The following is a 27,899-nucleotide window of genomic DNA, read 5'->3' on the forward strand; positions in this document are numbered from 1 at the left end:
GTCCTTAGGAAAATTCAGGCTCCACTTACGGTGCCATCCCTTGACTCAACCTTTAGAACAATGGGTTTTTCTGGTTGAAGAAGTCCTCCTAAGCGTAATTTCAGGGGGATCTGCAACAGTTAAACAAGCATATTGAGAAGCATTAAATAAACAAAAGTAGAAAGTATAGCATCAAAGTGAGTGAGACACTCCTTCAGTGTTGAGGGGACACAACAGAGTGATATTCTGATCTCCATGGAGTAATGGGCAAAAAAATGCAGTAATGACAATAATGCTTTGTAAACATATAAAAACTACTTTCAGCACTATAAATCTTGGATTCTTTATACTTAGTCTATAAGATGTGTGAAGATTGGACAGTGAGAGCATTCATCATCTATCATTTAACAAAATATTTATGGAGTACTATTCTGTGCCAGGCCTGAGACAAATTCATGGGAACCTGTGTTCTTTTTTGATTTAAATTTTAAGTAAAATGGATGAGTTTTTAAAATTTAAACCAGATTATTAGGTATGATGGCAAACTATTTTTGAAGAGTCATATAAAGTTAATTTTGTGTATGTTGAAACTTGCAAGGTAACCCTGAGTAGTTATTGTACATTTTAATTATATGGACAGTCTTCAACTTCCAGAGTCCAGTAATTCCTCCCAATTGAACCCATCCAGTGTAAAGATGGGAAGGCACCTTCAGGAAGCATTATCTTTTTATTTTTTAACATCTTCTCTTGGCTTCCAAGGGTAGTGCAAGTGGGGAACCTCTCAATTCCTACAGTGTTTGGACTCAACTTTTATCCCCATTCTTATTGAGACACTCCTTCCATGTTGAGGGGACACAACAGAGTGATATTCTGATCTCCATGGAGTAATGGGCAAGAAAATTGCCAGGGAGATCAAGAAGTGCCAGGTTGGGAGCTTACCAAGGAGTTCCTTCCCCATCCCAGGTGTGCCAGAGGACCACTTTTATTCAGGGCTGAGTCCCCTGTCTGAGCACATATAAGACAGCTACACTGCTGGCCTAAAGCCACAAATAATATGGAATATGGAAATAATATGGAAACTATTTCTGTCTTCTTCCTCTCCTATATAGAAAGCCTACTTAAGGGGTGGAATTGAATAATAAATACATGAGACCTAGAAATAAGATTTATAGGGTATTGTTTAATATGAATCAATGACATCTGTTCTTTAACTTCTTCAGAGAAAATATTTCAAATCTTTCTGTAAATATAACACCTTATTATTTAAAAATTTTCAAAAACCCTGAAAGCCCACATGTGCACGCACACACACACATGCATATGCACGAATGGCATTTGTTTAAAGGTTCACATTAAATAGCTTAATATATGTATGCAAGCCATCAACTGCACATCACTCCTTAAACATTTACCAAATGCTTGCATTAGATATAGTCCCTTGCAAGGCACTACTGGGATATTTTAAAAAGGAATAAAATGAGAGGATATTGTTAATGGAGGGGGGAAGACATTCTTAGATACAAAGAAAATATAGAGAAGAAAACTCAATGATGTAATGGCAAATTGTGAAATTTATGATAATAGCCTCCAGTATCCAATAACAGAGCAGAGAAGTAAATGGGCCCTGGACTAGAAGGAGAAGACACTTTGGAGGGGCTTGGGGATTGAACTAGGACTTGAAAGATAAGAACAAAATGAGGAGAAAGGGAACAACATTTTTTTTTTTTTGAGACAGAGTCTCGCTATCACCCAGGCTGGAGTGCAGTGGCCCAATCTTGGCTCACTGCAGGCTCCGCTCCCTGGGGTTCACGCCATTCTCCTGCCTCAGCCTCCAGAGTAGCTGGGACTACAGGTGCCCGCCACCTCTCCAGGGTAATTTTTTGTATTTTTAGTAGAGACGGGGTTTCACCGTATTAGCCAGGATGGTCTCGATCTCCTGACCTCGTGATCCGCCCGCTTCAGCCTCCCAAAGTGCTGGGATTACAGGCATGAGCCACCATGCCCAGCCAGGAACAACATTAATAGAGTTATAATTGGGTTGAAAAGGAGCCCAGCTGGATGGAGCTAGGCACCTGGAAGGTGAGGTCAGTCAGGATGGCCTTGGACTGTGGTAGTCCTTTATATCCACCAGAAATGCCTTAAATTAGTCATTCTCAACCTTGGCTTCACATGAGAAGCAATGGGGGAGTTTTAAAGCCACACTCTGGGCAAATTAGTTTAGAATTTCTGTGATATCCCAGGCATCATGAATTTTTAAAGCTCCCTGGTGATTCCAATGTACAGCTAGTGGTTGGGAGCCACTCTCATGAGAAAGCTTCTCCAAGTTCTGGTTGGGGAGAGCAGCATTCAAAAGTCACAACAAGGTAATCATTACACTTCATGACTGTGCAAAATACTTCCCCATCTTTCCAATCGACTTGAAACTGAATGTAAACTTTGCTCAAGTTCAAGGAGACTGCAGATAATTATGCCATGCTAATCTACATGGGCTTTACATGATGTTTTTGATGCCACAGCTTTTGAACTCCAGAACTGAAGCACCCTTAAAGATTACAGATGGGCCTAATTGATTCTTTGGCCCATAGAACAAATTAGTAAAAGATTAAACAAGCATATTCTTTTTAAAAAATACAGACCCCTCAGTTAAAAGAATTCTTAAAACATTATTTTTATAGAAAATAATAATTTTATAGAAATTTTATAGAATTTTATATAATTTTATAGAGATTATAATAATTTTATATAATTTTATAGAAATTATAATAATTTTATATAATTTTATAGAAATTATAATTATAATTTTATAGAAAATTGACTAACCTGTGTTTCTTTACAAGGTTTGAAGGAGAAGTTCTGAAGGACTCTGATTAGAGCAAGTTTCATGTTCATGAGAGCAAACCTCATGCCAATGCAGTTTCTGGGTCCACTTCCAAAGGGTGTGTATATGTAAGGATCTATGTTGTCCTTGTTCTTCTTGCTGAATCTGGTTCCACATTGGTAGATTTTTTAAAAGTTAATGACATAATACCCCTAGGAGTTACATGGTAGGGTTTCTTACTTAGGGGCCACCCCTCAACTAGTAGTACACAGGATACTTTTGTGGGCTGGTCATTGAAATCCTGCTATGCTTATTTTGCTATGAGAATTGTAAGCTACAGATCCTTTCTACTCTCCTTACACTATAGGAGCTTTCAGTCTTGTTGAGATGAGATAAATAGTGTTGCAAAGAATACTTATTTCTAAACACTGAAATTATATTCAGGGTGGTGATGTGTCCACACTATAAAAGGCACATAAGTGATGAGACTGACTGATGGAAAAGTAGGTTCCTGCCTCAAGTCACACTTACATTGGTCATGAGGAAGGAGAAGGGGAAATTGTCTTGCACTATTTCAAAATTGTTATTTTGCACTTTCCTTCTCGTCTCCTCTCTTGTTTTTCTAATTCTCCTCCTTCTCCTCCTTACCTTGTCTTCTCCCTCCTTCTCCTCCTTCTTGTTCTCTCCATCTCTCCCTCTTTCTCCCCCACACCTCCATAGAATAGTTGAAGTCAGATAATTTACACAGGCATATGATGCTACTGTACTGATGTAATGCAGTATCATCACTGCTTTCTTTGTCTATCTGTTCCAGTAAGCTATAAAATTCTTTGAAGATTAGATGCATGTTTTTTATTAAAATGTTATTCCTAAATATTTGATTATATTTATGGGGGGACATAATAATAGCATTGTGATCATGTGTTTTTAAAAGAGTCCTTACATTTTGGACACTTATGACCCATAAGGACATAACTGATGACCTTCATCATAAGTTGTTGGAATTGTGGATGACTGTAGTTTTCTTTTATCTAGTCTATGGTTTGTAAAGTGTGACAATAATCAATTTGATGATTAAAAAAATCTCTAAATATAAAAAGACAAGCAAATAATTATACAACCACATGACTGTCCTGTAGATTAAGAGAGGCAGAATATGCTTGAACCAGGCTGGTTCAGGGAGGGCTCCCTTCCCAGGGGCCTTGTACCTTTCAGGGAGGAACTTCTCAGGCTCTGTCCAGTACTTTGGGTCACGGTGAAGAGCATAGCTTGGAATCATCACCACCACCCCTTTGGGAATGAACATCCCATTGATCTCAACATCTTTTTTGCAGACCCTCTCAAGTCTCATAGCAACTGGGAATAATCTGAGTGTTTCATTCACCACCATGTCAAGATACTCCATCTGTAGCACAGTATCATAGGTGGGTGGTGCCTGGAAAGAACGAAACAGATTTGGATAAACTGAGATTTTGAATTAACTTTTAACTCAGTCCATGCAGTACTAATGAAGTATTAGGAGCTCCAGAGACGAACTCATACTGGTAAAGGATCGAAGCATTTATAAAGTGTTTTAATAACTGTCATGCCCATTGATATGCTCAGTGGCCCACTGAGATGTGTGGAGGAGTTATGAAGGTGGGAAGCATTCGGGACAGCTCTCACTCCAGGGACTGAAATCCTTAGCATAACTGTGTAGTGGTTTTCTTTCTCATGGAAACAAACATGACTAATAGGCTATGACCACTAAGATCAAAAAAAATGAGAAAGTGATTGTTACCTTTCAAAAGCAGGTCACAGCTCTGTAATCAAGAAAGTAAAAACAGATAAAAAGAGCAAATTCCTGTGCTGATGTGTGGACACAGGGAGGGGAACATCACACACCGGGGCCTGTTGGGGGGTGGGGGACTAGAGGAGGTATAGCATTAGGAGAAATACCTAATGTAGCTGATGAGTTGATGGGTGCAGCAAACCACCATGGAACATGTATACCTATGTAACAAACCTGCACGTTCAGCACATGTGCCCCAGAACTTAAAATATAACAATAATAAAAAAAGAAATATTTACAGCCAATTCATGGAATATTTTTAGTGCTTGCCTTGTGTATGTGTTTATACAAATGTGCTCAAACCAAAAAAAAAAAAAAGCAAATTATCTGTGCCACACAAGGATTATTGGTTGCAAAGTCCTGCTTGGTAATTCTTTTTGTTATATATACAAACAAAAAGAGTTAAAAAGCAGGATTTGTATTATATATATACATATATGTTTTATATATGTTTTATATAACATATATGTTATATATGTATATGTATATATATTATATATATATAAAGTGTTTTAATAACAGTCATGCCCATTGATATGCTCAATGGCCTGCTGAGATGTGTGGAGGAGTTATGAAGATGGGAAGCATTCAGGACGGCTCTCACCCCAGGGACTGAAATCCTTAGAATAACCGTGTATATATGTGTATATATATATATATACACACACATACACACACACATATATATGTGTATATATATGTGTGTACACACACTAAAAGGAGGACTTTTGTTATATACATAAAATGTGGAGAGAAACACTATATTATATAAAATCTCTATAAATAATTTGAGGATAAACTAGTCCCTTTCTATCCCAAAAATGACAAAGAAGGTTCTTGTTGCATGTAACCAGAGAACACGATTTCAGTGCTAGTGGAAGTTATAAAGAGGATAGAACCCCACACAGCCGTGTCCTCACTTGCTGAAACAGTCTCCTAGTTGTTGCTTCAGGGCTGGACTGTAATCTCTGAAGAACATCCCTTTGTGTTCACTTCACTGCCATAGCCCGGCCAGCCCCAAAGCCGTGTCTCTTCATACCACAAAGAATCCCAGTTTTGGCAGAGGTCTGAAAACAGTGTGGGTGATATGCACCTAGTATTTGGTGTTATATTTGGAAGGCAATATGATAGTGTTTTAAGACTTTAGCTCAGGAGCCATATACCCTGGTTCCTAGCTTGGCTTCTTCACCAGTTACTGCCTGACTGGAACATGAGATAGGTGTGGGGAGAGCTGAGTCAGCCTGCACAGCACACCCAGGGCCAGGCTCCGTCAGACCACAGCCAGACCAGAGCAAGTCCTGCCAATATCAGCAGAGCTCACTATCCAACTATGATGTGTGGAATAGTTATGAAGTGGGGAGACATTCGAGACGGCTCTCACCCCAGGGACTGAAATCCTTAGTATAACCGTGTAGTGGTTTTTCTTTCTCGTGGAAACAAATGTGACTAATAGGCTATGACCACTAGCATCAAATAACATATGAGAAAGTGATTGTTACCTTTCAAAAAAAAGGCCACATGTCTGTAACCAAGAAAATAAAAAGAGATAAAAAGAGCAAATTCCTGTGTCCATATGTGGATACAGCTAAGGGGACATCACACACCACTATGGTACCTGCTGCAAACATGTAATTCACAACCAAAACCAGTGTGAAATGAGTGTGAGCAACAAATGCTTATTGTTAGATGCCACTGAGGTTTTTGGAGGTTTTTTACTTAGCATTATTGTGGTAATAGAAAGCAGATGAACCAGAGCCAGCACGTTTTACAAAGATCTTATGCTTCTGCCAGTAGCAACCATTCACTATGTTTCTTTCTTTTTCTTTTCAGAGCCTTCCTACATAGAGTCAGTGAAAGAATCAGTGATTATGCTTTTTATAAAAATTCTCCTGGGAAGTGGTGAGGAGGCATTTTTGCTAAGGTTTCACCTCCTCCCTCCTTCTCCATGTATCATCCACTCACCTTATTGGGTAAAACTGCATCAATTTCCTCCTGCAGTTTCTGCTGGACATCAGGGTGAGTGGCCAGTTCATACATAATGAAGGAGAGAACACTGCTCGTGGTTTCATAGCCAGCAAAAATAAAGATAATTGATTGGGCCACGAGCTCCAGATCGGACAGAGCTGAAAGGAGAGGAAAGACATTTTAGGTAAATCAGATCAATGTAGGGCATCACAGTTTAGATGAAGAGAAATCTAAGTGAAGCCCTCAAATCCCTAAGGGAAAAGAATAGAAAAGCAATTCAGAGGTACACTGGGGGTGGTTTCACTCTGATGTGTATCTTACAGAACCAGAATAAGGCAAATCATTTTAATCCAGTTTTCCCCAAGGTCTTCGAGAATGTGGGCCATCCACTCCTCCTCATGCCACCCCCGCCACCTGCACGGCTGTGTAATTTCCAGAGAGAGCATTTCCGCATAACATACTCAGTGTTATGGGTGTGTTCCTTGAATGATCCTAAAAGTACTTTATTGTAAGTTAATATGAGGTAGTCCTCTCCCCCAAGAAAAATGTAATTTATTTTAGCTACAATATATCTTGACAAACTTTGAGAGAATTTGCAACACTAATGGTTAAATGTAGGGAAAATTAAAGGACGTTTCCCGTAGATATGTTTGAGGGAACTTAAGGGACCAATATTGGTCTACAGACCACTTCTTGGTATTCAAAGTGTGGTCCATGGGTCAGAAGCATCTGAGAGCTCATTAGAAATGCAAAATCTCAAACCCCACCCTTGAACTACTGATTCAAAATCTGAACTTTCACAAGATGCAGTGATTTGTGTGCATAGCCTAGCTTGAGAAGCACGGATTATATCTTTGAGAGGCATCAGGTGATAGATCTAGGCTACAGTTCTCAGAATTGGCTATCTCAGGATGTACAAGAATGAGAGACAGACAAAAAGCTAGATGAGTGGTAATTGATTGTAGTCTGATGGATGGCATTAAAATAGCATAAGCTCCTATGATTACAAGTTGGGCCCCTCTTGATTTTTCTCCTGAGAGAAGCTCAGGATGGTCCATCACTGGTCTGTTTGATCAGGACTGGATTAGGACCTTTAGAGACCTGGATCATAGAAATAAATATGATGCCTGCTCCAACCATGTAATTCACAACCAAAACCAATATGAAAGGAGTGTGAGAAAGGTCGACAGAGCTGTGATTTACCAGTGAAGACTTCTGTGATGCAGTTATAAGTAAATTCAACTACCTAATCATAGTATTCAGTTATCATGAACCTGATGATACTGATGTGAAATTGAACTATAATCTCAAAGTTTAGAGCTCTGCTGTCCAATATGGTAGCCACTATCCACTAGTGGCTATTTAAAATCAAATTTTATTAAATTAAACTGAAATACCGTTTAAAATTGATCTTCAATGGCACTAGCCACATATCCAGTGCTCAATAGCCATATGTGTCTAGTGATTTCTATATGAAACAGTAAAACAATAGACTATTTCCTTTATCACAGCAAGTTATATTGGGATAGATAGATGAATAGTTAGATGATAGATAATAGATAAGTAGATAGATGATAGATGGATAAATGATAGATGATAGATGGATAGATGATAGATAGATGATAGATAGATAGATACATAGCTAGATAGATACATAGATAGATATAGATAGATACATAGCTAGATAGATACATAGATAGATACATAGACATACAGACAAAAGTGGATGTAGACATGGATATATTTAAAGCAGTATGCTGGAGTAAGCCCAGTCCTGCTCTCTAGAACCAATAGTTAAATATTCAGGAATTTTGTGAGATGGTTGCCAAGTCTTGGTGGCTTGTAATTGACCATGGTCATCATTTTGCCACTGTCATAGTAATAGTGACTTCAGTAAAAAACATACATGGGTTGTAAAACTCATAGGTGAAACATTGAAGACAAAGAGGATATTTACACGGTCTCAGAGGTTTTCCCCACAAGTTACTAATCCATTCCAAAGTGGAAAATAACTTTGCAGTAGATTAACCTGGTGAACACACTTTCAACAAGTACTGCCAGTTAAAATCACCCTTTTTGGAACAGCGTGGCTCCTGATTGGATGTTAGATGTATTAGGTAGCTGCAAAAGTTATTGTGGTTTTTGCCATTACTTTTAATTGCATTTTTTTGCAATTAAAAGTAATGGAAAAACCCACAATTAATTTTGCAGCAACCTAATAAATTTCTAGGCAGAAACTTTTATTCAGTGGATCTGAAGGAGGCTGAGAATTGGCATTTGATCTGATGTAGGTGATCCACAGACCACGGACTGACTTTCTAGCATGCCAGGTTTGCTTAGCGTTGCCCTTTAATCTTAGAACATGGCTATCTATGCCTGCATGCCTCTAGAAAGTGCCTCCAGCTACACTTATAACATTCAAACATGTGTCGTTCTGCTATGTGGCAGAAATTCTCATCATCCTGGAATACTTCCTGCACATTTTCAGAACAAGGCCCTCCCTCTGAGTGCCCCACAAGTAGCCCTCAGAAACACTCTGGTTACCTTTGTGGGACTCAGTTTCTTTTGAATTCTGAGAGTCAATCATCAGCTGAAGGAAATCCACTCGGTGCTAGAAGCAAAAAGAGAAATTTCATTGACAGAAAGTGGCTCCTGAAGTCAGAAGTAAATCACAAGCGCGGTCCTTGATCTCCCTTCTGAGAATATGGCTCCTTGAAGACCAGAAATCTGATGCATGTTGCCTGAATCACCAGTGAAAAACATACCCTTCTAAATCCTTGGAAAGCAGGATGTTTTCCTGAAACAAATCTGGCTATCATGTGAGATGGCTCAAATTTAACACACGCTACACTTCAGCAGGTGGCCTGATAGGGACTTTCATTTGAGAATGTGTAAAATAACAGGTTTGTACTTGAAATGAGTCTTTACCAGTCTATGATCTGGGGAAAGCATAATATCAGTAAAATATATTTCCAAACAGTAATGTTTATCCTCTGACAATTTATTGAAGGGAAGTAAAGTGGTAAAGTTTTATCTCAATAAAATTTATGCCGTGGCATACTAATTGTTGTGTCTGATATCAAATTTCATGTGCTGTCTCTGACTCATTCTCATATCTCCTTCCCCAAACCCCACTTTCTGCATTTCTACCAAATGAATTCTCTTGCTCTAAACATGAGCAGTCTTCATGTTAAAAGCATTCTTTAAAAACATACAGGTAACTGCACTGATCATATGTATATTATCTAAAAAATTATGAAAAACTAAACATCCTCCTATAACTACCACCACATTTTACCTTTTGTGTATCTTCGAGGCGACTTTCTTTCATCCTTTTTACAGATTTTCTTAAAAAATTTGTAACTTCTCTTGGAAACACACAGATATTTAATACTTCAAGAATTGGGATGAGGAATGGAAAGACTACTGTAGGAAAAACAAAACAAAAACAGAAAAATTCATTGTGAACGTGCAAAATTTACCTGGAGCAATTCTAGTTTTCTCTACCAACCAGAAGAGTAAAAGACATCAAGGTTCTCAACTGGAAGCCATTCCTTCTATGACTTTTGCCCCTCTTTCAGGCCAGTGGCTGAGCAAGGGCAGGTCTATGCATAGGGAGCACCACTACAGCAGTGAGATCAGCAGCCCCTTGTGCATCTTTTGAAGGATAAAAGGAACAAAATTCAATGCCCTAATCTCTTTGCCTTTATCTATTGGACTACAGTCTCCTAGAATAACCCAAATCATAATCTGAAGCTCAAAATTAATCTTGCTGTTCAAGAAATAGTAGGTAGTCAAGATAGAAATAACACAGCATATCTCTGTCACCTATCATGGAATAAAGATAAAATCAATAAGGGAAAGAAAATTGAGAAACTCACACATATGTGGAAGTTAAATAATAAACATTTAAGTAACCAATGAGTCAAAGTAGAAACCAAAAGGGCAAATAGAAACTGTTTTGAGGTGAACAAAAACTAAGATGTGATAGGCCACAATCTCATGGGATTTAGCAAAGGAAGTGCTCAGAGGGAAAGTTATAGCTGTAATGTCTAAATTTAGAAGAACAAAAAAATCACAAATCAATAATCTATATTCATGCCACAACATAGTAAACAAAGAAGGGCAAACTAAGCCTGAAGCCAGCAGAAGAAAGAAAATGATACAGACTAAAGTACAAATTCATGAACTAGAGAATAAAAAACCCTGATGAATTAATATCATTTCTATGAAGTGTCCAGAATAGGCAAATCCATAGAGGCAGAAAGTTGATTAGTGGTTGCATATGATGACAGGGTTTGTGACAGGGGGCTGATAGCTAAAAATGTATGAGGTCTCTAGATTGACAAAAAAAGTTTTAAAGTTTAAAATGATGATGGTCACACATATCTTCAAATGTACTACAAATCACTGAACTGTATATTTTAAGTGGATGAATTACATGGTGATTTATATCTCAATAAAGCAGTTATTTTTAAGAGAGCAAGAGAAAAAAAAGGAAATAGTAGTCCACATACTTATTGAGAGAAAGAATGGATCCAAAAAATCAAATCTTAAAAGCTTCTTGGTGTTTTCCACAAAGGGGTCTTGTGGATTGTTGAGAGAGTCGATGTTCACTCCAAATGATGTGCTAGTGATCACATCCATGCTGTAGGCCCCAAAGACGCTGAGTGGAGAAAGATGTGGAAAATTAAAATCAGCACCTCTTTACCATCCTTCCTCTATGCGTGCAGCAGGAAATCCACATGTCCAGTCAAGACAGACAAACAGCCACAGACTTTCAGATCTACTAGATCACCTTCTATCACACTCCATCAGAAGGTGTTATCAGGTGCCAGTGATGCAGCTGGCCCTATGCTGGGTGTGATGGAGACACTGAACTGAATTAGACCTACCTCTGAGATCAAGGAGCCCATCATAGGAAGACAGAGACCCACTATCAGACAACTACAGTAGCATGTATTGATTGTGGATGATACAAGATGGGTAAGCACTGTGCTTCAGCAGAACAAGAGTAGAATAATTAACTCTTCCTAAGGGGCTCAAGACAGGTGATATTGCCTGACTGCAGACTCTATGCCCAGAGCCGATTCCTCTTCAGCACTTTACAAAGCAACAGTACCCTGTTCTGAGCTCCTAGAAATATCATCCTTATTCTCTATACTCCCTGCTCAAGCTTTGGAAAATTCCACTATCCCCAGCTGTGGTGAGCTGAGGTTGCCCTGACGGCAGAATTATTTTTGTAAAATATAATGACCAATAATGTCCTGGTTAAAAAAAAATCTCTCAAAATTTGATTTGGAAATTTCTATAGTGAGTGACCACATATCCCTGGTCTGCCCAGGACAAACTCAGATTACACCTGTTTTTACTGCATAAGTGTAGATAGCAAATAATAGGCTTGCCCTACCTATAGTGTTTTTACCACCCTCTCTCTTTGAGACTGGAGGAAAAAGAAATGGTAGGAATTTTAATATTTAGTATTCTACTGATACCCTCAGAAAAAAACATGAAATGATCAAAGTTATTCTAAGTTCTCCATTATAACTTTCCCACCCTACTCACTGCCAACCAACAGATAACAAGTGCCTTCCCCTTCCACCATCCCATACACTCCATGCTTAAAACTTTGGTACAATCACACTTTTTCCCCCTAAAGGATGTATTTAGTCTTCTAGAATATCCAAGGTGACAATTTAATGGATATGTAAACCCTGGCCCCTGTGCACAGGGGAGAAGATCCTTTTCCTCCAGCTGCCCCACCTCCTCATCGGAGCTGCCCCATCTTGGGAGACCCATTGAAGTTGCATTACCACAGCCCTCCTTTTGTCTGGTCACTGGAATAACCCAACAGCAGGAATATCAGCTCCATGGCAGGCAGCTGGAGGGGTTCATGACAGCTCAGAACCCCATGGCTGCACTTCTACTTACTCTTTCAAGGTGACAGGCTTGCCTGTGTCTGCTTCCCGCCTCAGATTTCTCACCAACACATCTCCATACTGGGCAATGATAGGGACCATCTAAGCACAAAACACAACACCACCCATAGTTAAATGTGCAGACTCTAGTCCCAGAGGGACATGGCTTTCCCCAGCATGGAGCAGTAAGTGACATTTTATAATGAATTTTGTGATGTGTTTTCTTTACATAAAGATAAAAGACCATTTTTAGGAAGCTCAAATTCAGTGGACTACCCCTTGGAAAGGGACTGTGATCTTATTTTATACCTGTCCCCACCAGATTCATTCTTTAAGTTTCTTATTAAAACTCATGTTATTTTCATACCTCCTTGAGTTTTCCACTGGTGAAGGTTGGAGACAGCAATGATCGTATTCTCTTCCATTCTTCATCCTCAGCTATAGAGATGGCACTTTTCATAAATCCCACTGGACCAAAAGGCTAGAGTTCAAAGCAGAAACATTTTGTCCTACATCAGTTGTGGAGGTCTCCATCGTTGTAGAAAATGTGTTAAACAGGCATCACTTATTCAACAACTATTTAGTGACTGTCTACTGGGTGATGGGCCCTATGCTAGATGCTCAATAGAGATTCATCCCAGATGCCCAGTGTCCTGGGATGTATTTGTGTGGGGCGGGGCGGGGGGGTGGCGGCAGTGTTCAGGAGACCCTGATGTCGTCTCCAGCCTCTATATCCCAGTCTTCTTTTACATGCAAATTATCCACGTGGTAGAGAATGTGTTCTTCCAGTAGAATAGACAGAATCAAGACCTAGCACTTCTGCAGTGTAGAGAGGGAGTGGAGACAGACAAGCAGGTGACTTTGGTGGACTGCATGTTGCCTCAGACAAGCTGTCTTTATGTTCTCCTGCAGCATGGGCAACGTGAAAAAGAGGTGCTTCAATGTGATGGTTTTAAAAAAAATAGTAGGTAATACCTTTAAAACTAGGAACATATTTTGAAGAAATAATGCAATTCCATAAACATTCTTGTCTCTTAATTTTTTATTTCATGGATAGAAAGAAAAAAGAGATAATTATTTTTGCCAACTTGGAACTGGCCTATCAAGCCAGCATGCTTGAAACTTTCTTTCATCTTCCATAGCCATTTTTTTTTATAATGAGTACTTCCAGCATTCATTTATGATAAAAACTCAGCAAACTAGGGAGAGAAAATTCCTCAATTTGATAAAGAGAATCTACAAAAAAACAGCCCACTTCATCTAAATGATGCTTAATGATGAAAGAACTGAAGGCTTCCCTCCTAAGATTAGGAACAATTCAAAAATTCACCACATTTACTCAACATTATACTGGGAAGTCCTAGTGCAATAGACAAAAGAAAAGAAATGAAAGGCATACAGATTGGAAAGGAAATAAAAGAATTGTCTCTATTTTCAAGTGACATAACTGACAATGTGTAAAATCTCAAGGCATATACAAAGAGACTTCTAGAACTACTATGTCAGTTCTGCAAGGTTCTAGGATACCAGATCAACACACAAAATCAAAGCACATTTCTATGTAACAACAATCAATATCTGAAAATACAAGAAAAACATAATATCATTTACAGTCATTCCAACAAAAATGAAATAATTTAGCTGTAAATCTAACAAAACATGTACAGGATCTCTATGCTGAAAACTACAAGATGTTAAAAGCAATCAAAGAAAATCTAAGGAAATGGAGAGGCATACTATGTTCATGAATTGAAAGATCAAACAGTAAAGATACACATTTTCCATAAACTGGTCTATATATTTAATTCAATTCTTGTCAAAATAACAGCACGTTTATTTGTAGACACTGAGAAACTCATTCTGAATTTTTATGGAAAAGCAGAGGACCAGGAAGAGTTAAAACAAATCTGAAAAAATAAGTCAATAAAAGTGGGAAGAATCACTCTACACGAGGTTAAGAGTTAGTGTACAGCTACTAGGGTCAACACAGTGTGGTATTGGTGGAATAATAAACACAGTGATCAATGGGACACAGTAGTACGTGAGAGATGCAAAGAAGTATGCCCAGTTGATTTTTAACAATATACCCACCTTTCCAAAAATGGCGTTGGAGGAATTGGACAGCCATTAGCCACAAAAAAAATGAACCCTGATCTAAATCTCATACCTTATACAAAAAATAACACAAAATTGATAATAGAGCTACATTTAGTAAAGCATTAAACTTTATGACTTTTAGAAAAAAACAGCAATATAGGAAGGAGGGCTAGGCAAAGAACTTTCAAACATGGCACCAAAAGTACAATCCAGAAAAGGAAATATTAATACATTGATCACCTCGAAATAAAAAATAGTTTGCTCTGATATGGACCCTGTCAGAGAAAAAGACTTGTGACTGTAGGATAGCAGGAGGGAGCCACATGGAGACAGAGTGGATCTGCATCTTGATCATGCTGGTCGTTGCACAAATCTACTAATGATGTGATAAATTTGTATAGAACACAAATGGGTTCTGCATTTTGATCATGCTGGTCATTGCACAAATCTATGATTGTGATAAATTTGCATAGAACAGAAATGAGGGCACATAAAGCTGGTGAAATCTGAATAAGCTCTGTGAACTGTATCAATGTCAATTTCCTGTACTATAGTAACATGAATATACTGTATTTATAGTTATGCAAGATTGCAAGATGTTACCATTCAGGGGGGACAGGATGAAGTGGACGTGGAACCTTCCTGGACATTTTTTAGGCAACTGTCTATGAATATATAAGAATTTCAAAATATAAATTTAATCAATCAATCAGTATTTTAATTTCAACACATGAATGCTTACCCTCCGGTTTGTGAAGACAGAATAACATTCTTTCACTAGCACTGTTTTGATCATGTCAGGATCTGTGATAGCCAGCACAGGCTGTCGACCATCATAAAAGCTGTGTGAAAAAAACAGAGTTGATTAAACATCAACAGCCTTATTCTACAGCTGGAGCCCAACCCAGGAAGCCAGACTTTGATCCTGACTTTACATAATCCCTTAGTTGTACAATACACAGTAATCTTAGGTTCTAGTTCATTAGGTATGACACACAGCAAGAGTCTGACACAGGAGCCACCCAAGTCTTCATAAGATGAAGGATAATGTGGGCCAAACAAGGAAGAGACATTGAAAGACAAAAGAGCTCTTCAAAGAGACCATGGTTAGAAATGACAGTAGAGCATTTGTTAAGCTGGGTGGTGTATACGTGGATATTTCCCATGCCATTCTCCATAATGTTTCATATGTTTAAAATATTTTATTTTAAAAAGAATATAAAACCAACAAAGATCAAAAGAGACAAAGATGGGCATTACATAATGGTGATGGGATCAATTCAACAGGAAGAGCTAAATATCCTAAATATATATGCACCCAAATACAGGAGCACCCAGATTCATAAAGCAAGTTCTTAGAGACCTACAAAGAGACTAAGATTTCCACACAATAATAATGGGAGATTTTAACACCCCACTGTCAATATTAGACAGATCAACAAGACAGAAAATTAACAAGGATATTCAGAACTTGAACTCAGCTCTGGACCAAGAGGACCTAATAGACATCTACAGAAATCTCCACCCCAAATCAACAGAATATACATTCTTCTCAGCACCACATCGCACTTATTCTAAAATTGACCACATAATTGGAATTAATATACTCCTCAGCAAATGTAAAAGAAAAGAAATCACAACAAACTGTCTCTCAGACCACAGTGAAATCAAATTACAACTCATGATTAAGAAAGTGACTCAAAATCACACAACTACATGGAAACTGAACAACTTGCTCCTGAATGACTACTGGGTAAATAAGGAAGTGAAGGCAGAAATAAAGATGTTCTGTGAAACCAATGAGAACAAAGGCACAATGTACCAGAATCTCTGGGACACATTTAAAGCAGTGTGTAGAGGGAAATTTATAGCATTAAACGCCCACTAGAGAAAGCAGGAAAGATCTAAAATTGACACAGTAACATCACAATTAACAGAACTAGAGAAGCAAGAGTAAACAAATTCAAAAGCTAGCAGGAGACAAGAAATAACTAAGATCAGAGCAGAACAGAAGGAGATAGAGACACAACAAACCCTTCAAAAAATCAGTGAATCCAGGAGCTGGTTTTTTTAAAAAGGTCAACAAAATAGATAGACTGCTAGCAAGACTAATAAAGAAAATATACATATGTAACTAACCTGCACAATGTGCACATGTACCCTAAAACTTAAAGTATAATAAAAAATAAAAATAAATAAAAAATAAAAATAAAATTAAAAAAAAAAAAAGAGAGAGAAGGATCAAATAGATGCAATAAATAATGATAAAAAGGATATCACCACTGATCCCACAGAAATGCAAATTACCATCAGAGAATACTATAAACACCTCTATGCAAATAAACCAGAAAATCTAGAAGAAATAGATAAATTCCTGGACACACGCCCCCTCCCAAGACTAAACCAGGAAGAAGTTGAATCTCTGAATAGATCAATAATAAGGTTTTGAATTGAGGCAATTATTAATAGGCTACCAACCAAAAAAAGTCCAGGACCAAATGGATTCACAGCTGAATTCTACCAGAGATACAAAGAGGAGCTGTTATCATTCCTTCTGAAATTTTTCTGAACAATAGAAAAGGAGGGAATCCTCCCTAACTCATTTTATGAGGCCAGTATCTCCTGATACCAAAGCCTGGCAGAGACACAACAAAAAAAGAGAATTTTAGTCCAATATCCCTAATGAATATCGATGCGAAAATCCTCAATAAAATACTGGCAAATCAAATCCAGCAAAACATCAAAAAGCTTATCCACCAGGATCAAGTCAGCGTCATCCCTGGGATGCAAGGCTGGGTTCAAAATACCAAATCAATAAATGTAATCCATCACATAAACAGAACCAATGACAAAAACCACATAATTACCTCAATAGATGCAGAAAAGGCCTTTGACAAAATTCAACAGCCTTTCATGCTAAAAACTCTGAATAAACTAGGTATCAATGGAACATATCTCAAAATAGTAAGAGCTATTTATGACAAACCCACAGCCAATATCATACTGAATGGGCAAAAACTAGAAGCATTCCCTTTGAAAACCGGCACAAGACAAAGATGTCCTCTCTCACCACTCCTATTCAACATAGTGTCGGAAGTTCTGAATAGGGCAATCAGGCAAGAGAAAGAAATGGATATTCAATTAGGAAAAGAGGAAGTCAAATTGTCTCTGTTTGCAGATGACATGATTGTATATTTAGAAAACCCCATCGTCTCAGCCCAAAAACTCCTTAAGCTGATAAGCAACTTCAGGAAAGTCTCAGGATACAAAATCAATGTACAAAAATCACAAGCATTCCTACACACCAATAATAGACAAACAGAGAGCCAAATCATGAGTGAACTCCCATTCACAATTACTACAAAGAGAATAAAATATCTAGGAATCCAGCTTACAAGGGATGTGAAGTTCTCCTCTTCAAGGAGAACTACAAACTGCTGCTCAATGAAATAAAAGAGGACACAAACAAATGGAAGAACATTCCATGCTCATGGGTAGGAAGACTCCATATCATGAAAATGGCCATACTGCCCAAGGTAATTTATAGATTCAATGCTATTTCCATCAAGCTATCACTGACTTTCCTCATAGAATTGGAAAAAACTACTTTAAAGTTCATATGGAACCAAAAAAGAGCCCACATAGACAAGACAATCCTAAGCAAAAAGAACAAAACTGGAGGCATCACGCTACCTGACTTCAAATTATACTAAAAGGCTACAGTAACCAAAACAGCATGGTACAGGTACCAAAACAGAAATATAGATCAATGGAACAGAACAGAGGCCTCAGAAATAACACCAGGCATCTACTACCATCTGATGTTTGACAAACCTGACACACAAAAGCAATGGGGAAAAGATTTCCTATTTAATAAATGGTGTTGGTGAAACTGCCTAGCCATATGCAGAAAATTGAAACTGGACCCCTTCCTTACACCTTATACAAAAACTAACTCAAGATGGATTAAAGACTTAAATGTAAGACCTAGGACCATAAAAATCCTAGAAGAAAACCTGGGCAATACCATTCAGGACACAGGCATGGGCAAAGGCTTCATAAATATAACACCAAAAGCAATGGCAACAAAAGCCAAAATTGACAAATGGGATATGATTAAACTAAAGAGCTTCTACACAGCAAAAGAAACCATCATCAGAGCAAACAGGCAACCTACAGAATGGGAGAAAATTTTTGCAATCTATCCATCTGACAAAGGGCTAACATCCAGAATCTACAAAGAACTTAAACAAATTTACAAGAAAAAAAGCAAACAACCCCATCAAAAAATGGGCAAAGGATATGAACAGACACTTCTCAAAAGAAGACATTTATGCAGCCAACAGACATGTGAAAAAATGCTCATCATCACCGGTCATTAGAGAAATGCAAATCAAAACCACAATGAGATACTATCTCATGCCAGGTAGTATGGTGATCATTAAAAAGTCAGGAAACAACAGATGCTGGAGAGGATGTGGAGAAATAGGAACACTTTTACACTGTTGGTGGGAGTGTAAATTAGTTCAACCATTGTGGAAGACAGTGTGGTGATTCCTTAAGGATCTAGAACTAGAAATACCATTTGACCCAGCAATCCCATTACTGGGCATATACCCAAAGCATTATAAATCATTCTGTGATAAAGACACATGCACACATATGTTTATTGCAGAACTATTCACAATACCAAAGACTTGGAACCAACCCAAATGTCCATCAATGACAGACTGGATAAAGAAAATGTGCCACGTATACCCCATGGAATACTATGCAGCCATAAAAAAACAATGAGTTCATGTCCTTTGCAGGGACAAGGATGAAGCTGGAAACCATCATTCTCAGCAAACTATCACAAGATCAGAAAACTAAACACCACATGTTCTCACTCCTAAGTAGGAGTTGAACAATGAGAACACATGGACACGGGGAGGGAAACATCACACACTGGGGCGTGTTGTTGGGTGGGGGGCTAGGGGAGGGATAGCATTAGGAGAAATACCTAATGTAGGTGATGGGTTGATGGGTGCAGCAAACCACCATGGCACATGTATACCTATGTAACAAAACTACACATTCTATGCATGTAACCCAGAACTTAAAGTATAATTTAAAAAACTAAAAATAAAAAATAAAATAAAATCACAGTCCATCAGCCCGCCAGTGGTTAAGAATATTCAGCATTTCTTCAAATTCAGCAGAAAGGTATAGACAAAGAAATGCTTATATACCCTTCTATTAAAAAGTCTTGGCTTAAATTTAATAACAAAACAGAATGAAAAGTTCCACACTTGCAGATAAAATTAAAAAACAACAACAGCAGAGTATAAATGGTTTGCCAATCTATTTCTCTATTATCTCTCAACCCTTCATTCAAAAGCACTTTAAATCCAAAGTCTAAATGAAAGAGTTTTGGCTTTTAATTGAAAGTGAATTGATGTGGGAAGGAGATGATATGATGTATTTATGAGCACATATTAGAAGGGTCTGAGACAACGCATGTAATAAAAGGGCACCTAAGGAAAAAAAAAGAAGAGGGGAATAGGCAGACACTGGACAGAGCATGATGCTGTGAGTCCCTGGGCCACCAAAGTCTGGAGAAAAGTAATCACGATGCTCCCAGCCTAGTTCAGACTGTAGAACTTGACACCTGGTGACACATGGGATCCTTGGTAGGACAACCTTCGAAAAGTTTTACAATAACCAGTGTGAATGTTGTTAGAACCAAAATGATGTCACTAGTTGTGTGTGTGTGTGTGTGTGTGTGTGTGTGTTTAAAAACCCTGACAAATAAATCAAAGAAGGCTATGAAGAGAGGATTCTCATGCTTGTGTGCCTGATAACAAAACTATCACAAAAGACTCCGCAAAACTACAAGCTTGCACAAAGGCCATCCCAACATTAAAAAAAATATTTCTGCAAGGACACCTGCCCAGCAACTGCCTGTCCAACCTTGGTGAGGCGTCACCTTTGTTACTGATCTTTGTAGCGAAGGATAATTATTTCAAAACTGATAAGAAATCCTCCTCATATTTTCCTTGGAGCCTCTTTGTCTTGCTTTACTTCCCTGAATTTGCACATTGTTTATAAAGGCATGCAGATTCCCATTGCAATACTCTACACCCAAATAAATATCTTCTTCTTTCAGAGAACTTCTCTCTGTTTGTAGTTAGGTTGACAAGAGCTTCATCCCAAGAGGCTTTGGGCTGAGACTGTCCTCTGTGCAGTGGGGTAAACTCATCATAGAAACAAGTCTATCCAATGGAAGTTTCCAGAATACTCACCCCCACACTTTTCCATACTTTTTATGACATTCCATGTCAAACATACAAAAGCCCTGGGAGGAGAAACAAAATAATATTTGATTATTATTTTAAATGTACTTAACCCTGCCTCTAATTGGGATGAAAACAGTCGAAGCCAATGAAATCAGACTTGCTGGCAGTTAGAGGAAGCTTATTTGGAGACGTCATAAAGGAAATAAGAGAAAACAGAGGAGGTATTTGAAAAGGGAAATTTAAAATCACTCTTGAATTCTCTCCAAGTGTTGTGGATACTGAATGACTTATCCTTGTGTATAAATACTAAGTACCTCCTTGTCTTTCTGATGTCTTTTTGCTTTTTCATGTGTTGTCTCGAAAATCTCATGAATCCCTGAATGATCACCTCCAGGGGCACATGGGGAAACTGAGGCCGAGGGAAAGTGAATTAGCATCAGAAGAGAATGCACAGTGTTTTATCTCTTTGTCATCCTTTTCATTTATTTCATGAGCTCGCTCTAGAGTTCTAGCAGAATTGGAAAGTTACAGACACCAGGGAACTCCTTTAGTCTAGCAGATTTAGGTAAGTCTGAGGCATGTTGTTGAGTGAGAAAATGAATGAGTGACAGAATGACAAAGTGAACTCACTTTCCAGTTTTCCAGCTTAACATGGAAGTTCTGAGAAAATGTCCCCTCTACACATCGGACACAGCAAATTACAACACTTGCTCAGAATTTTCACTGAAACTTAAAAACAAACCTTCCTGTATCGACATTTCAGGGGTGACATTTTAACTGTGCAAACAAAGGTCCCAGGAATGTGCATCTTGGGGGTACATCTACTAAAGAGTTGACCTGGAAAAGGTGGCGGGGAAATTATTGCTTTTGCACAGGGAAAAAATATGAAATTCCTGGATAGTAATTAGACAACAAAGCCCTCACCTGAGAGAATTTGAATCTGAGAAACAAGCCTCAGGTATGTGGGAAAGATGATGTAAGCCAAAGAGCTGACTGCTGCGGCTGGCCATGTGGACATGGGCTCCTAATTTTCCATCCAGGGCCCAGACCCTGGGCAGAGCATCAGACTAGGTTAGGCACAAAGGCTCGGCCAAAGTTCACGGTCCACGTGGCACATATTACATTCTATTCAGCAAAATTGAATATTTAATAATTTAATCAAATCATCCCCTTTCTAGTGATTTTGCATGTGATTCCGCCTTTGTGTAAAAAAAAAACCCCACAAACTCATTTTGTGCTTAAATATCTGAGTTTGATTGACAACCACTGTCTCATCTCAGTTATATCCAGTCTGTGATCAGACTCACCCATAAGGTGCAGCCTTTGAAGGAAAAGAAGTAAAGCAGAACCCCTTTGTTCTGTCTCTCAAAGCTGCAAAAGATGTCATGGGGAGTAAGAGCTGGGGTAGAGCCATGGAGATATCCTCAGGGAATTTAGCATTTTTCGGAGAGGATTGAAGCAGGTGCAAATGACCCAAAGGTAAATACCTGGGCTCCCTAATAAATTGAGTTTCAAAGCTGTCCAGAAGGAAGGGAAAAAAGGCTGCTCAAGAGCTCTTGCTACAGAGAGGAAAGTTTGACTCTCATGTACACAGATAACAAGTCACAATCAGGGGGTCCTTTTCCTACTTTTAATACTAACTATGACTGTACCTTCCTGGGAACCTGCATAGAGCAAAAAGAAAACCTCCTTTATGGCGCTCACAAAGTTTGCACATCAAGTTCTGAGCATCAGGTTGCTGATCTACCTGAGATTTGGGCTGTTCAACTGAGGCAAACCTGAGGTTCCTGAGAGTTAGCAAGAGAGCCCTTAGGTAAACATTGCCATGTTCTGGGTGATGCCTACACACTGTTTCTGAAAGTGTAAAACTTCAGACCTTCCCCCTGAGGAGAAGCATTTTTACTGATGGAACTAAGCTGCTCTTGGCAATCATAAGAAGCAAAAGAGTGAGCTCAAAAACACTCACCTTACGGTAGGACAAAATATTTCCCAAAAAAGGCAGAGGTGTGGGCCCTGGAATTCCAAGCTTCTTAAAAAGTCCATGTGAATGGGTTCCATATCTACAAAGTGAAACAGAAATCAAGTCACAGCGATTGTGACTTTATAGATATAGGGGTTGATGAGTCATTGACTGAGGAACTGGAATGCTCAAGAGAAGGAGGTAACATTAAGGCAAGAAATAATAACAGTAACTCTGACGGCAATGATTATATTTGTTCATCAGGTCCTTTCCTGCCTCCACCATGAGACACCAAAAAGTTACAATGATTAGCTCAAAGCAGCTGAAGTCTTCATGGTCCCAGTCCTGGAATGAATATTTGATAAATGTTCTCAAATGTGAATGATCCTGAGAGGTTCAGGCAGGAATTCTTCCAGGTCACTTTGTTCCTTTACGTCTATTTAGTAAGTGGCCTCTCCCCAAATTTGGGGATTCTCATCCTAGGTAGAAAGGGTGACATTTTTTTGTCTTCCGCAGTGATGATGAGATTTTGCATCACTGCATCCACTCAGTCACAGAGGGTCACTGAGAGCCTATGGTGACCCTGTCTTTAGAATTTGCTCAGAGGCTTTTATGCTTTCCCTTCCCTCTAAGCTCTGACCCTGTTTTAGGATCTGGTCCTTCTTAAACCGTCATTCACAGAGAGGTCTTGGAGGAGTCACAGAGTCCTTATTTCTACAGATTGACAACTGTGCTCAAGGCTTCCATTGACCTCATAGAAATGTGAGCAGCTTTCAGCTACACCTCAGTCTCTGTGATCAGATGATCTGGTTGATTTGACCTATTGGGAAGGATGATTGACTCATATTTCCCTGAATGACAGTGTGCAGAAGAATCACAACTAAAGAACCAATTTCCAGGTCATTCCTCCTCTTGTGGAATCTAGCCTTCCAACTGGTGATATTCATCTGATTAGCACAGTGCCAGTGATATGGTCTGAATCTGTGCCCCTACCAAAATCTCATGTTGAAATGCAATCCCCAATACTGGAGGTGGGGCCTGGTAGATGATTGGATTCTAGGGGCAGTTTCTCATCGTTTCACACCATCCCGCCTTAGGTGTTGTCCTTGTGACAATGAGTTTTTATGAGATCTGGTGGTTTGAATGTGTGGCACCTTCTCCCCAGCCTCTCTTGCTTCTGCTCCAGCCATGTAAGATCTGTCTGCTTCTCCTTCACCTTCTGCCATGATTGTAAATTTCCTGAGACCTCCCTAGAGGAAGAAGTCACTATGCTTTCTGTACAGCCTGCAGAACCATGAGACAATTAAATCCCTTTTCTTTATAAATACCCAGACTCTGGTATTTCTTTATAACAATGCAAGAAAAGACTAACACAGCCAGACATGCTCATTTTTCTCAAGGTGGTCAATCACAAAGCAGTCAGTTTATTGCATCTGCCCATCAACTATCTCTGTAGGAAAACCCATTAAGGCTGGTGCTCCCTAAGGCAGGCCTGCTTGCAACTCATCTTTGATGGGTCATGTATGAACTCCCCGAACTGGGGTTTCTGGATGTCTGAAGACCTTCCCAGTCTGATGTTACTGAGGGTTGGAAGACTGGAGGAAGAAGAAAAGCTGATGGAAGAGGTCACCATCCTTCAACTCAACCATGAATCTGCTAGTCCCACAAGGTTGGCCCCAGAGAGGCAAATTAGGAAAATGTAGCTGAAAAGCATGGTGTGTATAAATGGATCCATATGCTTCATATGGGCTTTTAGCTAAAAGGTAGGGGCCTTCTAATGTCCACATTCCCTCCTGTTTATAACAAAAGATGTAGTATTCCACATAAGTAAACATAAAATGTTCCAGACAGTTGAATTAAAACCTTGTTTTCTCTTCTTTAAAGGGTAACCCTTAAGACAGTATAGGTTCCAAATATTCTGTACAAATCCGGTGACTGTGATAATATGTGGTAAAATACAACTGAGAAATGGCGTGGAGGCTCACGTTTGGGGGACCCAGCAGAAGCAGCATAGCCAGGCCCAATAGTGCATTTGGATCTTTGCCCCAGAACAGTTAGTGGAAGCGTGTGCACCATCTACCAAAACCAGGGTGGCCTCGGGTTTTCCCGCTCCTGTTCCTTCCTTTGTTGTCACAGCCATGGAAAATAAATGACACTAATCTCTGCTTCTAAACTTTCTACAAGTTACATGACCTCTCAGGCCAGGACAAACTATTGAGTTAATGTGTCAGCAGCATTGATCCGCAAGGAATGATCTAGGTGAATGTCTAGACTCACATGGTTCCGTGTCAAGGCAGAGGCTAGGCTGGGCAAACTGTGTAGTTTCTTTCCAGCTCCCCTCTGTTTGGTAGAGTAATGCTGCTTTTGATTCCAATGAAGAGGCTAACAGAAAAGCCAGTCATCTATTGCACTTAATTGTGTTGGCCTAAGGAGGGCATTGTCTACACTACAGTTTCTGACTCCTGGGCTGCATCAGCATCATCTAAGGCTAAGGTATTGTCTGCCCAGCTGCCTGAGTCTGTAGTGACTGCCCCACAACATGGCAGACCACACACAGAGTGACACAGATGGTGCCCCTGTGTCCAGGCTTCAAGCAGATGAGATGCAAACATGTTTGTCCTTCGAGTGACCTCCACTACGGGGCTAGGACCCATGAATATCTCTTTGGAGTTCTACCCTGAGGGATGAGGAATATTTTCTTACTCCATTTTGATCCTACCTGGATGCTTTTGCTGTCATCACTGGCTCACAGTCTTGCTTACTCCCCTGCCCTGAGCGTTTAACATAACCTGCTAAGCAGGTTTGTTTGAAATAGGGGTATTAAAATGAACGTTGGGAAGGTATATTTTAAAAGATATATGCAATCTTGTCATAGAGTTATACATTTGTGCATTAGATTCATATTCCTGACATGATTCTGGAAAGGTGAGGTTATTTTACACACATTTATTGTAACAAATACTGAACTAACAGCCCTCATTTGTCACCTAGAAGGAACATGTTGGAAATAGACTATCTCCAAAAAAATCTGGTTTAAAATAGAATGAATTTAAGCCATATCAATTCGTGTTAAAATGTCAGAAGATGGAAAATATGTTGCCACAACTCACTGAATTTCTAACCTTTCTGTGAAAGAATTAAAATGAGGTTTATATTTTCTATTTTCCTGTCATTATGATTCCCAAATCTTAGTAAGAGTGAAATTGAGGTAGAAGTGAAATGTGACATGTGAGAAGCCTCCACTACCCACAGTGGGGAGTGACTCTTCTCTCTACCTGCTCTAGGATGGCAGGATCCCACCAGTGAGAGGATTCATCCTCTTCTACTGCAACATAAAGGGGAAAATGTAAAATCCAAATTCTAGTTTAGTAAGGAGAAGCCAGGTTTCCACAGCCAAGTTTGGAATGAGATCCATCACTACTTTCCTTCCTTATCCTCCTTGGGTCCAAACTATTGTCAAGTAGATCATCCTCAATCAATGCTATCCCAAAACCCTTCTTGCCACTAAAGATGGATGGCGAAGATGCTTATTTATTCCTCTATAGAGTTGCATAAGATCTACAATAACCTCTATATGTTTGTAGCATCCAACACTTAAGCTACTTCTCCTTGAACATCTTTTTTTTTTTTTTTTTTTTTTGAGACAGCCTCACTCTGTCACCCAGGCTGAAGTGCACTGGCATGATCTCAGCTCACTGCAACCTCCGCCTGCCGGGTTCAAGCGATTCTCCTGCCTCAGCCTCCCAAGTAGCTGGGAATACAGGCGTGCACCACCATGCCCAGCTAATTTTTGTATTTTTAGTAGAGACGGAGTTTCACCATGTTAGCCAGGCTGGTCTTGAACTCCTGACCTCAGGCAGTCCACTTGCCTTAGCCTCCCAAAGTGCTGGGATTACAGGTGTAAGCCACCACGCCCGGCCTGAACATCTTTTTTGATCTTCAAAACAGATAAGGGAAAGAGAGGCCTGATTAGCACCCCAAGTCCAAGGAAACAGAGAAGAGGAGCCTGGACAGTTACTCACAGATAGAGGAGCACCAGGCTGACAGCCAGGAGAAGCCAGGTTTCCATGGCCAAGTCTGGGATGAGAGCCATCACTACTTTCCTTACTTATCTCTCTCCTCTGAGTCTTCCTTTCAGCTCTGTGTTGCTCTTTGCTGGGCTGTGTGCATGGAGCTTTCCTGCCCTGCACAGCAGTGATTCAGTGAGGCTGTTGGATTGTTTATATGCTGGAGAAGGAGGCAGGGCTGGAGCTGCAGCCAGTAGCAGGGCCACCTGTGCTCCGCCTGCAGTTGGAAGAGGCTTCTCCACCTTGGAAGTTGGCAAAGAATCACACACACACACCACTCACTGACCTCCTTTGAGTTCATATTCTATGAGGTATCATAAACAACTCAATCAATGTTACTGGGGAGTCCAAGGGTTCTGGGTTCTTATCAGAAACTCAAGTGCAGCCATTGGCATAAAATCTATTAAATCGCCTCTCTCCTGCCCTTGTCTCTATGGCTGTCCTCATTCCAGAATACTTGAAACTCATCCCAACAAGCCACACCTACAGATCTTTACCTATGCCTGGAGTGTGCCTGTGCCCCCTAGAAGACTCCTACACATCCTTCCAAACCCAGCCAGACAGAGCCTTCTCTTAGAGTCTTTCCTCACCAAACTCCTCACACAGATGTAACCATTTCCTCCCCTGGGCACTTTCCATCCCCTTCATGCAATCCTATTGTCCTCTTTCCTCTTTACCACCATTGTGTTTCCACGCCTGTTTCCCTGAACAGAGGTGAGCTCCTCAAGGGCATAGTCTAGTCTTATTCCCTGTCATGGCTCTGGTCCCTATCAGGGTGCTGTACACACAGTGGGGACCAGAAAGCCTGGTGGAGTTGACTTAGCTGAGATTGCTGGGCCTCTGCATGTCATCCCTTCTGACTTTCTGGTGACTACTCCATCTTCTTAGGTCATTAATACAGCCAGAGCTCTTGGCTGTGCCTCAGCTGCTGTCTCTGCACTTCCAGGCTGGTCCTCTGTGATTCTGTTGGCAAGGGGACCCCTGAA

The 27,899-nt window shown here is 39.6% G+C and overlaps 1 protein-coding gene across 1 annotated transcript; it reads right to left on the reverse strand.

The window, feature by feature from the left end:
* On the reverse strand, positions 1-26,996 carry CYP3A4 (cytochrome P450 family 3 subfamily A member 4). The gene is made up of 13 exons (NM_001122775.1): positions 26,869-26,996; positions 22,853-22,946; positions 20,893-20,945; positions 15,351-15,450; positions 12,879-12,992; positions 12,525-12,613; positions 11,111-11,259; positions 9,892-10,019; positions 9,138-9,204; positions 6,591-6,751; positions 4,006-4,232; positions 2,800-2,962; positions 1-110 (listed from the first exon to the last, which is right to left on the reverse strand). The coding sequence occupies exons 1-13, from the start codon at positions 26,937-26,939 to the stop codon at positions 15-17; spliced, it is 1,512 nt and encodes a 503-aa protein (NP_001116247.1). The 5' UTR covers positions 26,940-26,996; the 3' UTR covers positions 1-14.
* Positions 26,997-27,899: the final 903 nt, after the last annotated feature.

Source organism: Pan troglodytes, chromosome 6 (genome assembly GCF_028858775.2).
Source record: "Pan troglodytes isolate AG18354 chromosome 6, NHGRI_mPanTro3-v2.0_pri, whole genome shotgun sequence".
Taxonomy (NCBI): domain Eukaryota; kingdom Metazoa; phylum Chordata; class Mammalia; order Primates; family Hominidae; genus Pan; species Pan troglodytes.